This window comes from Ananas comosus, linkage group 10, assembly GCF_001540865.1.
Source record: "Ananas comosus cultivar F153 linkage group 10, ASM154086v1, whole genome shotgun sequence".
Classification (NCBI taxonomy): Eukaryota; Viridiplantae; Streptophyta; class Magnoliopsida; order Poales; family Bromeliaceae; genus Ananas; species Ananas comosus.
Genome location: NC_033630.1, coordinates 3,739,536 through 3,752,334, shown reverse-complemented (window position 1 = coordinate 3,752,334; position 12,799 = coordinate 3,739,536). Strand labels below are relative to the sequence as shown.

Here is a 12,799-nt window from a genome sequence, read left to right as displayed (position 1 = left end):
AGGGTAAACTTTAAATTGCACTACTATAGTTTAGTTCATTTTTATTTTGCCATTCCATGGTTTAACAAGTTTTCGTGGTTTTATTTTCATTTAATCAAGAAACGTTTAAACCTTGCAATCTACAAGAGTCTCCAATAGATCTACAAATTTAGAATCTCTGTTGAATTTGGATTTTTACAAAAGAAAACTAGTTTTCTCAGATCACAAAAATAGACAGTTATCCTAATTTTTTAGCTTATTGAAGAAATTAGTTTAACGGTAATGCGATATATTTTTTTTTTTTTTTGGCAGGGATGGTTGAGAGGTGAGTGATGGGNTTTTTTTTTTTCTCTTTTGAAAATGCATTATTCATATACACAACTATTTTTGATACCTTTAAAAGTACTAAGGCATTTTGCTGAGTTTCTGTCGAATTCTATAAAATGGTGAGGAAAAAACACTTCAGAACATTTTCAAATACGGAAGAGAAAACTCAAAGTATGTAAATATCATATTAAATCAAAGGGCTAGGGCTCAGAATTAGGAGTATTATGCATACCTGAATTGCGAAACTTTTTCATCAAAACCCCTTGGGAGAAAGACATCTTCCTACTAACAAAGAGCTTGGCTTTCACTCGACGGCAATGCCGAAAGGGATCGAGGAAACAGCAGAATAAACATAAATCATACAACACTGGCACAACAAGAGGCATCTTATGCGCAAGTAAAGACGATATCAAATCAAAAACAAAATTCTTTTTTTTGCTGCTTTATTTCCCCACATCACAAGCTACCTGCAATTCTTCATAAGATAGGAGGATGGGCTCGAGGAGCTTATCGACGTTCCCACCCAATCTGTTTTCTCAGTTTCTGCACGTCTCACAGGTGTGGCACACCCGCTGAAATCAAGAACCCGTGCCTCCGCCTGCCAGCAGGAAAAATATGAAAAGAGAAAAAAGAAAGATCAGAATAACATGGCTTTTTAAGTTTACGAACGTATTTTCATGCCAATGTTTCGCAGATTGGTAACAGGACTTAACAGGTTGTAATGGAAGGGTAATTTTCTCTTCGATTTGCAACTTACAGACTTCAAAACTTTTAAGGTGGCGTGTCATGGAACGAATTTCGCAGATTAAATACCCGAAAGAGATCTAACAGTGCAGAAGTTAGATTTGACTAACTAATATAACATCAAGGATGTATATCCACTTTACGTACCATCACGTTTGGCGGCATCTGATGAGTTTCAATTTTGTTCTCTGGCTCGATATTTTCGTTCTGAAGATTTTCCTTGTCAGAGTTTCTTCCGTCCAAAGAGGCTTCACGGTTTCCACTTGCCAATACCTCATGGGCCTCGGCCACAAGAGCAGCGGTCTGCTCGCTTAACTGTTTCATCAGTCCAATGGCATCATAAGTTCTATCTCCAGGGCTCACAAACAACCCCATGTCCTAGAAAAGAAAATAGAAAAAAAAAAAAAGGAAACAGCAAAAATGTCAGTACATGAAATAACGTAGGAAACAAACTCCCAAAAAGGCCTTTAAAAGATGCTGTATTAAATGATAAAAAGTAAGGCCCCAAACTAGCCTACTAGTATAAGCAACTTGTTCGGCCTCGACCATGCTGTCACAGACAAAATGTTTTCCGCTAACTTCTCCTTGACAGTGGCCCAATCTCCGAAGGAGTGTTCTGTCGGAGGTTTTGCTAGGACGTTCTAGAAGCTTCTACGTGGATCTCAAGATTGATGGCGCCGATGCCGAAGGGTCAAGAGCCCCTTAGAGTTTCTAGGTGGGCAATAAATGTAATCTCTTGGGAGCTCGTAGCATCCCTCTTTTGCCTAGTAGTTATGCACCACTTGGCGTCTTTTTATTTGTAGTCTGGGTGGCGAGTGGCCTATATGAGGATGTGGCCTCCACTCCCTCTCATTAGGAAATCAGTTGTATTCTCAACTTTTATCAATATACAACATTCCTCAAACTCTTTCTCTCTCTCTTGTACTTAGTCTTAGGACGAGTAGGTCCTGACTTAGCAAGTAGAGAGGTAGGCTTGCTCACTTCGCGAAGAAAGGAGAGCGCCGCACGGGCTAGACAAACAATTTTAATGCTTGAGACCTTCTCCCCACATAATTTCCAAATGAATCTTCAGAACTATTGTGGGGAAAATGAATCTCCAAATGATTAATCCTAAGAATATAGCGATCTTAAGAACAATTGTGGGGAAAGAGAAGGCATTAATAATGTCAAATGGATTTTTCTTTTTCTTTTTCCTTTGTTGTCCATGTGGCATGGTTCCAGAATGAAGATACTTCTCTAACTCTTAGAATGAAGATCCTAAGAAATAACTTAGATTCTGGAAAAGAGCACACTTGACCGTACAGATAAAAGGGAAACACATTATTGTTTACCTGGTACAGTACATCTGTGTCGATCCTGTGTCCTTGAACTGGAAGAAGAGAGTTCACAAACCAGGGTGATTTCCATGCTGAAGGAGATTCTATCCCTCTTTTGATGCCTGGAGTATCAGCGAATCTGTTACAAAGGGGGAAAAACCAAGAAAAAATTAAACGGCACAAAGATTGACATGCACTGATCAACGTATTAAAATCAGAACTTGTTAGATTTCATTGGTATTCTCTTTCTGGATAGCTTGCAGAAAGCTAACCCTAGGTTCTTCTCTTCGTAAAACTGTGCCACAGTTGGCGATGTGAATGACTACAATTTGATTTTCTTTTTGAAAAAAAAAGCAAAGCATGTGAATCAGAAAGACCGCATAGGAGGTTATGCTTGCAGAAGCAAGAAAATTACAAAATAAATTCTGAAATAATTCAAAGCAAGAAAATTGCGTAATATAGGAGGTAAAACTAATGCAGTAACAATGGCAGATATAGTAAGGGTACCAACAAAACAAAGCATTATAATAATAAAGTGATCCATTTTTCTAGGTACTAATTTGTCCACCAAAACATTCTTTTATCGAAAGATGCACTAATTAAAGATCATGCAATTAAACAAAAGTGCATCTAGTACATATTGAAGCCTTGCTGAGGTAATAAAAGAAAAAAGAATACAGAGACCAATATAGAGGTAAATGTGAAAGTGCTATATAAGAGAATTAGCTAACACTGGTGATCATATCAATAGTATGAAAATATGAGTAGTGGGCTTCTGTGATTGTCCTGAAGTTGTAAACTATCATCTTTAGTCAATATCTTGTTAAACAGTAAACAAAATAATGTCATAGTCAGAAAATCATGTTAGAAACAATTCAGTCCTTGTGAGAATGCCAATCAATTTAAATACCAGTCAGAAAACTACCAGACCTGTATCAATGAGGACGTACTGACAATCGTTTGTAAAATTTAAGATGTGCACTACAGCAAGCTTTTAGTATGCATTGCATCAACATAAACATGACAAAAGGATACAGAACAAAAATATAAAAATTTGCAAGCAACATGGCAAAATGTATTGTCAATAATAAACTTACATGTTCAAGCTCTCAAAATCTACATTGATGGATGGGCGACGCTTCTCAACTAGGATATCTATTGAGTTCGCTGATGTGCCATGTGCTGAAGTAGAAGGTAAGGAAGATTGGTCCCCACAGTCATTATCATTAGATTGTACTTTGTTGGAGTTGCTGTTAGAACTTCTTGAAGTTTGTTCTTTCAAATATTGTCCGACATGTCCGGGAGAAAACAATAAATCATTCAAGTTACGTTCGATGAGGATCCCAATTGTTTGCTGCATAAAAGATCGTGTGAGAGGTAAAATTGTCAATAATGTAAAAATTACGGAGGATAAAATCAAGTTGTTGGTGTAACTTCATATCCAATGCCTACTAGACAACCTATTCAAATGCCAAAAGAAATTTGATTAAAGCATATTAATAAGCTATTAAGCAAATTGAAATCAGATAACAAGAAGGAGATCCAATATCGAAATTGTCAAACATCAGAGCCCCTTAACCCTCAAAACAAAATCAAGCAAAAGGCAGTGGCAGAAAATAAATGAGAATAAGATCAGATGAAATGATTAAATTAGAAATTTTAAAATAAAAATAAGATAACAGATAAATAGTACTGAAAAAACCATTTAATATTTAGCTTAACACCATTAGAAAATTCACGAACTTGGCTGAAGGTACAGATCGTCAACTCGAATGCCATAGTTAGTCTGTGTAAGTTCACGTGTTTGTTTCTGAAGTTCATGCGTGTCGGTTTGTGTATGCACAAGAGTAACTCTAGAATACTGTTTAAATGTGCTAACAAGGTTAATTACAGATTTAGTCCCCAGAGTTCTGTGTGACAATTTTTCGTCGCTGGAGTTTTTGAAAGATAAGAGGGTATGGGTCAATTTGATCCATTTATAGAAGTTAAGTGGGTATAATGTTTATTTCAAAAGAATAGGGAGTAAAGTGAAACATTTGTAAAATTTTGGGGGGCTATCTGTGCGATTAACCCATGTTCATTTCATCTTTAGAGTTTCAATTTTAACAAATTCCCCCCTTAAGTTTGGCCCTTGTTTGACTTTCACCCTCAAGAGTTTTGTTTCTTAACAAAGTCAAGTCAAACAACAGTGTTGTTGCGGCACATTTTAAATGGTAGATTAACAGGGGTATTTGCTATGTGGAACAAATTGAATTGAGAGATGAAGAGACCAGAATACATTACAAATTACATCACTTGCTAAATATTTAACCTACAGACCTTGGCAAACATGAGCTACGAAACAGTATCATCAAGCTCAATCTGGGAACTTTGCCTGTCAGCTAAAGTAAGCACTAACAAATGATAGGAATACCAAATTCTGATTTTGCAAACAAGAGGGAAGAAAACTAATTTCGAGCTTTGTTAAGCTATAAAAGCCTTCTCATGCCTGGGTAGATCCTAGAAAGAGAAAGCTTCAAATTGACAAAACAGACTTTTTTTGTGCCACCTTTTTATCATGGCCGCTAATATCTAATTCAAATCAAGTAGTGAATAAAGGACACAGCAAAATTCTGTCATTTGAATGTGTATAATACAAATTAGCAAGTAACTACTCTTCAAGTCTTAAACTAAAGGGATGGTTGTTGTGAAGTACTTACTTCCTTATCTGTAGCATTACCATCTTGCTCAGCAGTATTGGGTCCTTTTTCATGTCCAGAAACAGAAACATCACCCAAGTTACCCTTTTCTATGGAAGATAATTCAGATTTCCTTTTATGGTATTCTGAAGAAGGAACATCCCCATCAGCAGAGCATGAGGAAGGTCCAGAATCAAAGGCTTCACCATTTGTTGTGCTAGATTTTTTATCTGCCAATGGTGACAATAGTTCACGCTGCCGTTTCTTCATAATCGATGGTGTGCATACAAAGCTTTTAGCAGCACTCTTAAGAAAAGCATCAGGACTTCCATCCTTAGGTGGAGAATCCCACAAGCTGTAAGTAGATGGCATCATCAATTTTCGAATCCCAAGGGGACTGTAGTCCTGCTGAAGATCACCCGAAAAAGCAAGATCGCAGCTGACGAAGGGAATATCCAAGCCTGGAAAACGGGGGGGTTCATAGAATAATGACCCACCATCCCGTTGTTCCTCAGTTGACACAACTTGCTTTTTATTTAATGGTGTAGTTTTTCCAAAGCTATTGGGAGATCCGCATGCCATCATTTCCATGAAGGTCTGTCTTGGAGCGTCACTTTCCAGGCCGATGTCAGCAGGCACACAAATAATCTCTGAATTTTCCGGCCCAACAGGTATACCAATTGTCTTAATGTCATTCACTAAGTTACCTTCGCTAGGACAAATAAAGGATGGGGGTACTAAATTCATCAAGCTCTGGCAATATGAAATGTCCACCATGCTAGATGAACTTACTGCATATACCTGGTATGCATTGGTTTGGCAATTCCGACCTGATAAAATGTCAACATTTACCACATTTGTTGCAGTGATATGACCTTGCATGGAATCTTGCCATGTGTCTGATTTAACAATACTTTCACTGGGGAAATCAGCTTCAGGAATAGGCATATTCAGTTCAACAGCATTTGGGAACAACGTAGAATCAACTTCATAATTTTCAAAGTGGAGAGGGGAACAGTGAGATGCTTCGGGTAACTCCAATGACGTGTGGGTTTCATCTCCTAAAGATTCATAATCAGGAAGTTCATCTGCAGCCATGTCAACATCCATATGTGTATTGTTCTCATTGACATCCTCACCTAGTTGTAAATCATCACACATTTGATCTATAAAATCCATTTTAGAATCGGTTTGAGAGTAACCCATCAACATCGACGAGACTTGGCTACACTCCGACGAATCTTCAACTTCTTGCCTGTCTTTGAACCCACTATCTTCACTATTCTGCCGAGCCAAAGCAGATAACGACATAAAATGGGGCGAGTTTTCTGGATGAGGCAGGCCATGGAACTGTGAGAGTAAACCCATTGCACGGTATGAATCCACTTTCTTCTTTACTGAGCTGTTCCAGTGATTTTTAATTGCATTGTCTGTCCTGATGGGTGCAAAGCACAATGGTATTTCACTTTTCAATAGTCATTGCAGATGTAATTAAATAGCATTAGAAAATCACAGAAGCTTAGTAGGTGTTTGGATTGTTGTAAGTGAAATTCCGATGTAGGTTAAGTTTAGTTAGAGAATAAACATAACAGTAGGCAGCATATCTCCTCAACATCATTGTGGTCGGTGGTACAAGTAATATTTATATTCTCGCTAAACTTGACTTACAACTGAATTGCACTTATTTCACGAGTTAATGTTGAGCAATAAACAAATTTCACTTGCCCCGAAAAAAATGACGAGTTTCCGAAATAACAAAAAGATTTTTCATTTCATTAGCAAGCAGTTTGCAAGATCCAGGTCCCTCACCTTCCAGGTAAAAATTTTGTTAGCTCCGCCCACTTGTTTCCATAGATTGAATGAGCATGAATCAATGCTATCTCTTCGTCCTGAGTCCATGCCTCCTTGTTTATGGCAGGGTTAAGATGATTATGCCACCTATAAAATTTATTTTTCATGATGAGTGTCATGAAAATTCAATGTCAAAAGACAAAGCCACACACATACACACACATGAACATAGAGAGAGAGAGAGAGAGAGAGAGAGAGTGAGTGAGTGAGGGAGTGAGGATTGACATTGTTTGACAAGAGCATTAAAAGACAAATGTCAATGCATATTACAGTCTAATCCAGCAGACGAGAAGCATTAACTAGAATCCTAGATATGTAAGAACAGTCATGAGCAATAAAGGTGAAGAATATGTATTTTTTATAAAGGAATAATAATTTATTAAGATGACAAACAACAAGGGATTCTCCAAGACTCAAATATTGAAGATGAATTAATGCCTGGTTGCTTTACTTGTTTTCATGTATTATACTTGTATAATTTACTTATGGCATGCAAATTTGTCCAGTTAAATACCATTTACCACTTGTTTATCCGATACAGTCACAAGTAGAAATTCTCTACAAAGAAACCTTAATGATTAGGAGAGGAATTGATGAAATGATAAAATTCGCTTAACCGAAAAAATTGCAAGAATTCTGTAGTTTTAAAGCTAGGCCTTGCCAGGCCTTTCTAGTCTACACTGGTACCTTTCTCTGCATTGTTTTCCAATTCGTCCTGGTAATGCTTGTGCGATTGTTGACCACTTCTTTGGCCCATATTTATTGACCATTTCAACAATAATATCATCTTCCTATAAAGATAAAATTAAATAAATAAGTATTAGACTAAAAAATCCGATTTATCCAAGGGATATTACTGATACTTAAGAAGTAAAACAAGCATAATAAATTGACAAGTACAAGTGCCATAGCCTAGGTTTCTTACTTCTTTCGACCATGGTCCTTTCACAAGATCAGGATTCAGAACCTTCTGCCACCTGTGCAAGCACTGAACATCCGTTCTATCGGGAAAACACTCAGCTGGAATGCAGGAAAGATACATCAGCAATGACAAGCACACTTACCAATCTCCAAAAAATCATATATACATCAAATAAGACATTTAGGTGAGTGAGAAAAAATTATATAACTATAGAGTAAAAAATCAATCAATATTAGCTGGGTCAAAATTCCAATTGTTCACACAACTGCATCAATTAAGAGCAAATACCTATCTTTTTCCAATTTTTCCCTTTGAAACGCTGAACAGCTCTACACAGTACAGCATCCTGCATTTATCTAAAATACATGAGACTAAGGAATATAACTCAATATATGATGAAGATCATGGATAAAATTGCAGGAAACAAATAACCGAGGACGAAAAGGAGAGGTAAAAGCTAATTTAAGTAGAATATATCAACACAGGCATCTTGCAAGCAGTATAAATCACCACAGAACACCTAAATAGCTGAATAAAATAAAAGAAAGATCCACATATTGGCACAGATGACATGAAGAAATGAAGTCATCTCAACAATGTACTGCATCTCTGAATGAAAAGAGTTGACCTATCCATTTATCTTTAAGAGGCTAGATTCCGATGAATTAACTTCCATCACAATTATATGAAAATTAATTATCCACACAACTGTGTATGCTAGGATTTTCCCTCAACAAGGAGATTCTTCCAGAAAATATAAGTTGAATCCAGCAGTGGTTTATACTTTAGAATATTACTATTAACGAGCTAGACTTGATAGTAAAAAGCTTGACTTTATTGTTCAAATTACTTTTCGTATCGTTTGGTTCGAGGATAAGGAAAAAATGGCTATTCCAGGGATAGGTATAAATTGAGGTATAAACGAGGATTAGATCAATTTTGTGTTTGGATGAAAATTGGGTTATTCCTGGAATAAAAAAAATAACGTTTGGTTAGGTAAGATGGAATAAGAAAGATAATGAGTTTTGTAAATAAAAAATAATGATATTATCCACTTATTATATTTGAATTTGAATTTTTAAATTTTTTAATTTATATTTCTAAATTTAAAATTTTAACTTTGAAATTTAAAATCTCAAATTTTAAATTCAAAATTTTAAATTTTAAATTTCAAACTTTAAATTTAAGATCATATTTAAATTTAAAAAAATATAAAATATCAAATTTTAAATTTCAAAAATTTAAAATATCAAAATTTAAATTTAAAATTTAAAATTTATAATTTAAATTTTAAACTTTAATTTTGAGATTATAAATTATAAATTTTAAAAATTTAAATTTTTAATTTTTAAAATTTTAAAATAAGAATAGTGGTGGGAACAATTAATAAAAATAATTTATTATAATAAATTTATAAATTTTTTAAAAATTCTACTTAAATTTAAATTTAATAAAAAGAATTTATTATAATATTTAAATATAATTTATTATACATTTTATTATAATATTTAAATATAAATAATATGTATTAATATAGTACAATTAATAATTTTATAATAAAAATAATGTATTATAATATATACCATATTATATTTATATAATTTAGTTTAATTAAATTTATAAGTTTAATTAAGTTTGAAATTAAACATTGGAATAGCACTATTCCATCAAAATGGTGGAATAGCAAATCCCTTGCTATTCCGGGATAACCGGGAATAGCAAGGTTTGACCAGGATAAAATATCCCGGCCAAATTTCACCCTGTTTGGCGGAATAGCGGGGATAACTTTCGTTATCCCCGCTTATCCCGCGATCCAAACGGGGCCAGGAGAATAAGAAAGCACTCGAGAATTAAGTGGCATAGTGAGGATCCACAGAAGTTCGAAAGCAGATTTTTCACCCAAAATAGAAGCATCTGATCCTTTTTGCATCCCGTCACTTCTGTGTCATACATTTAAAATTGGCAAACTAGGCGTCAGATGTGGAGAAAATCTTGGATCCTTAACTAAACCTTACAAGTGTCAACCAGAAACACAAGATAGCGCAAATACTTCTCCATAATTACCTTTGCTATGTCAATTGTGATAACAACTAAGTGATGAATCGTATAAGGTGTCCTTGACTTAAAAATCTTCTTCAAAATTTTGGAATCATTTTTTGGATCAATTTGATCAACCTAATTACATCCTTCTAGCAACTGTTAAATTCAACTATTCTAAGTTCAATACTAGGACAGAATTCATAGTCACAGAATCTGATGCTTAAGGCGTGCCCTAAATGCCCTTGTCATGCATGCTTTGAGTCAAAAAACAGCCACAAAGCCACCCCAGTAGAGAGGGTGAGGCTGTGCAAACAGCATAATGGACATTGTCTAAGTAAAATTTCACATTATAATCCAATAATCAAGAAAATTACGGAAGACGTGCATTCGCCAGTATGAAACAGAGATTACATTCTGGTACATAAGCATCTAAATTTTACCTCTTCAGGCGTCCACTGCCCCTTGGTCGAGCGACGGGTCGGACCGGTTGTCCTCCTACAAAAAATAAAAAGAACATAAACATCAAAACCACAGTTTGTCCATTTCTTATTTCTTTCGATCCAGCATAAGCAACATTTATTCGGCAAACATAAAATCGAAGAGCTTCCAAAGAGAATTACCCCAACGGCCGTTTTCTCGAAACTTCTTGGCCACTCCCTCCATGAGCAGCCGTCGAAGAAGAAGAGGCTTCGCCTCTCTTAGAGCCCTTCCCCTTGTCGCTCGCCATGGCGAGTGAAGACCGAGGTTCCAATCCCCACTCTGCAGAAGAACTCCGCAGAAGAGAATTCCCAAACCATCATCTACTGCCCCAGCGGGCAACAAGAGATTCCTCCAACGCAGGAAAAATCATAAACTGGAGAAATAAAGCCACATAAAGAAAAAGAAGATTGTTTTAAATTAGCCCACAGCAAGAACATTTTTTTTTTCTTCCAAAAAAAAAAAAAAGCGATTTCGCAATTTATATGAGATAAATCATTCAAATCCAATACAAAAAACCACTACAGGAACTCAATTTGAGCAAATTACCAATTAAAGAAAAAAAAAAAACTGGATCGAGAAACCAAGAACACGCAAATAGGAATCCCAATCACCTATTTCACCAACATCGAAGCATAACAAGCTCAAATGCGACCCAAAACCCTAATTCGCGAGGGCTCGCTTCAGAATTCAAGTCAAATTTTCAAAAATTCCCCCAAAAAAAAAAAAGAGAAAAAGAAATCGAGCCTCACCGTCCGAATGAAACAGATGGAATCAAACGTAGTTCCTTCGATCAATCGATATCGCATCTGAGATCCTCGAGATCGAGATCTAGAGAGAGAGAGAGAGAGAGAGAGAGAGAGAGAGAGAGATCTGTGTGAAGATGCAAAGGTTTTATTTTGGTCCTCGTCCTCTTCTTTTTATTTTCTTTTTTCGAACTTAAAAAGGGCGGAGACGAGGAGGTTTCGAACCCTACGCTTTAAAGCGCAGGACGAGTAACGTTGAGATCGGACGGAGGAGAATGTGCGCCCGCGGTTGATGATCTAATCCTACCCGTTCCTTTCCAGGGGCGTTTTCGTCCACCTGTTCCGCTTCGGCAATTTGAATCCCAACGGCTGCCCACCGGCTGTAGCCGGTCAAAGGGTGGGTGAGGTGACCGGCTGTGTGGAATTTCTTTTTTTTTTTTTAAATTTTTTTTCAGGTAGTAGTTTTATGAAGAACCCCCCTCACTTATAGAAACTTCTAAACTAGCCCCCTCATTTTCAATGTTTAAAATTTTGATTTTACCAAATTTAACGACTTTATTGACTACTAACCATTAATTGACCTAGTTTATTTGCTAAAAGGTGATTAAACTCATCGAATTTGATGAAATTGCCAATAAATTTGATAGGGGTTTCAATAAAATATTTTAAACAAACTTGTTGAAGGATCTATTTACAATGCCATATAGTTGAGGGGGGTCTCTATACATTTTTTACCTTTTTTTTTCACTTATCGTGTATTCATGTGATGGTGTTATTATTATTATTATGGGTATTAAATGCGAATTATTGCCTCCAATTAATGGAAATTTCGGTTTTAAGAACAAAATTTCAACGAGGAGGAATTGGGAAAACAAAAAAGAAAAGAAAAACCTTTTTTTCATGAAAAATATTTAATTCTCTTTGGTGCTTGATTCAATGAAAATAAAATTATTTTATTTTTTTCCCTTGAAAATTTGAATATTTGATGAATTAAATTCTGTCTAAAAGGAAATTGAAAATTTATATTATTTACAGAGACTAATAGGGATGATTTGTTCCTTATGATTCTCAATCACATTTTTTTTTGTAGAAAAATCATAATTTTGTTTTAAGTTCCCTAAAATTTCTTATATTATAATATTTTTTAAAAAGCAATATTACTTATGCTCTTCCGAAGTGTAATATGGAGCTTTTCATCTTTGGCGATGGGTCTCCCGACGCCTCCCGGGCTCTGGAACGAGTAGGCGCTCTCATCAAAGACTGGACTGACGTTATCGGAATCTGAGCTAAAACTTTACTCTCTTTCACTACGCCTTTTATCCTTGTTTTCCTCGCTTCCCTCTGTTTTGTTTAGTTCTGTTTTGTTTTATTTGGTTTTACGCTTCCCGTTTTACGGTCCTGTTTTTCACATTTCCTGCTTTTCTGCTTTGTCGGCTCGGTCAGGCGGCCCTAGTTGCTTCCATCATGTATGCCTAATTCATTTTACTTAATAAATGAAGCAGGTAGCTTGCTACCTATTTCTCAAAAAAAAAAAAAAGTAATATGGAGCTTTTTTTTTTGTATTTAACCCGCTCAATTTATTTTTATAAATAGTTCTAATAAATTTATATTTACATAAATAGTCCTTTCTTTGTCACGCGAGTGCCTAGGTGGCATTTTAAATTGAACATGATAATTGAATCATTATATTTAAATAAATACGATGATTGAATCACCGTG

General features: G+C 35.5%; 1 protein-coding gene across 2 annotated transcripts; it reads right to left on the bottom strand.

Moving 5' to 3' along the window:
• LOC109716141 lies at window positions 592–11,228 on the bottom strand. 2 transcript variants are annotated; one of them, XM_020241462.1, is made up of 12 exons: window positions 11,087–11,228; window positions 10,478–10,710; window positions 10,298–10,352; window positions 8,106–8,163; window positions 7,821–7,915; window positions 7,583–7,686; window positions 6,854–6,982; window positions 5,066–6,479; window positions 3,464–3,720; window positions 2,382–2,505; window positions 1,198–1,428; window positions 592–904 (listed from the first exon to the last, which is right to left on the bottom strand). In XM_020241462.1, exons 2-12 carry the CDS (start codon window positions 10,582–10,584, stop codon window positions 770–772), a joined length of 2,709 nt encoding a protein of 902 aa, XP_020097051.1. In that variant the 5' UTR covers window positions 10,585–10,710; window positions 11,087–11,228; the 3' UTR covers window positions 592–769. The 2 variants fall into 2 exon arrangements, with proteins under 2 accessions (XP_020097051.1, XP_020097052.1); XM_020241463.1 differs by lacking the exons at window positions 10,478–10,710; window positions 11,087–11,228 and having other exon boundaries at window positions 8,106–8,173; window positions 10,298–10,351.

Bases quoted from the DNA above. Each gene is read 5' to 3' on its own strand.
- LOC109716141 (XM_020241462.1), bottom strand. From the start codon at position 10,584: ATGGCGAGCGACAAGGGGAAGGGCTCTAAGAGAGGCGAAGCCTCTTCT. The intron at 8,164-10,297 runs GTAAAATTTAGA...AGATAAATGCAG, and splicing joins GGCAGTGGACGCCTGAAGAG to GATGCTGTACTGTGTAGAGC. The intron at 7,916-8,105 runs GTATTTGCTCTT...CCTGCATTCCAG, and splicing joins GAAAAATTGGAAAAAGATAG to CTGAGTGTTTTCCCGATAGA.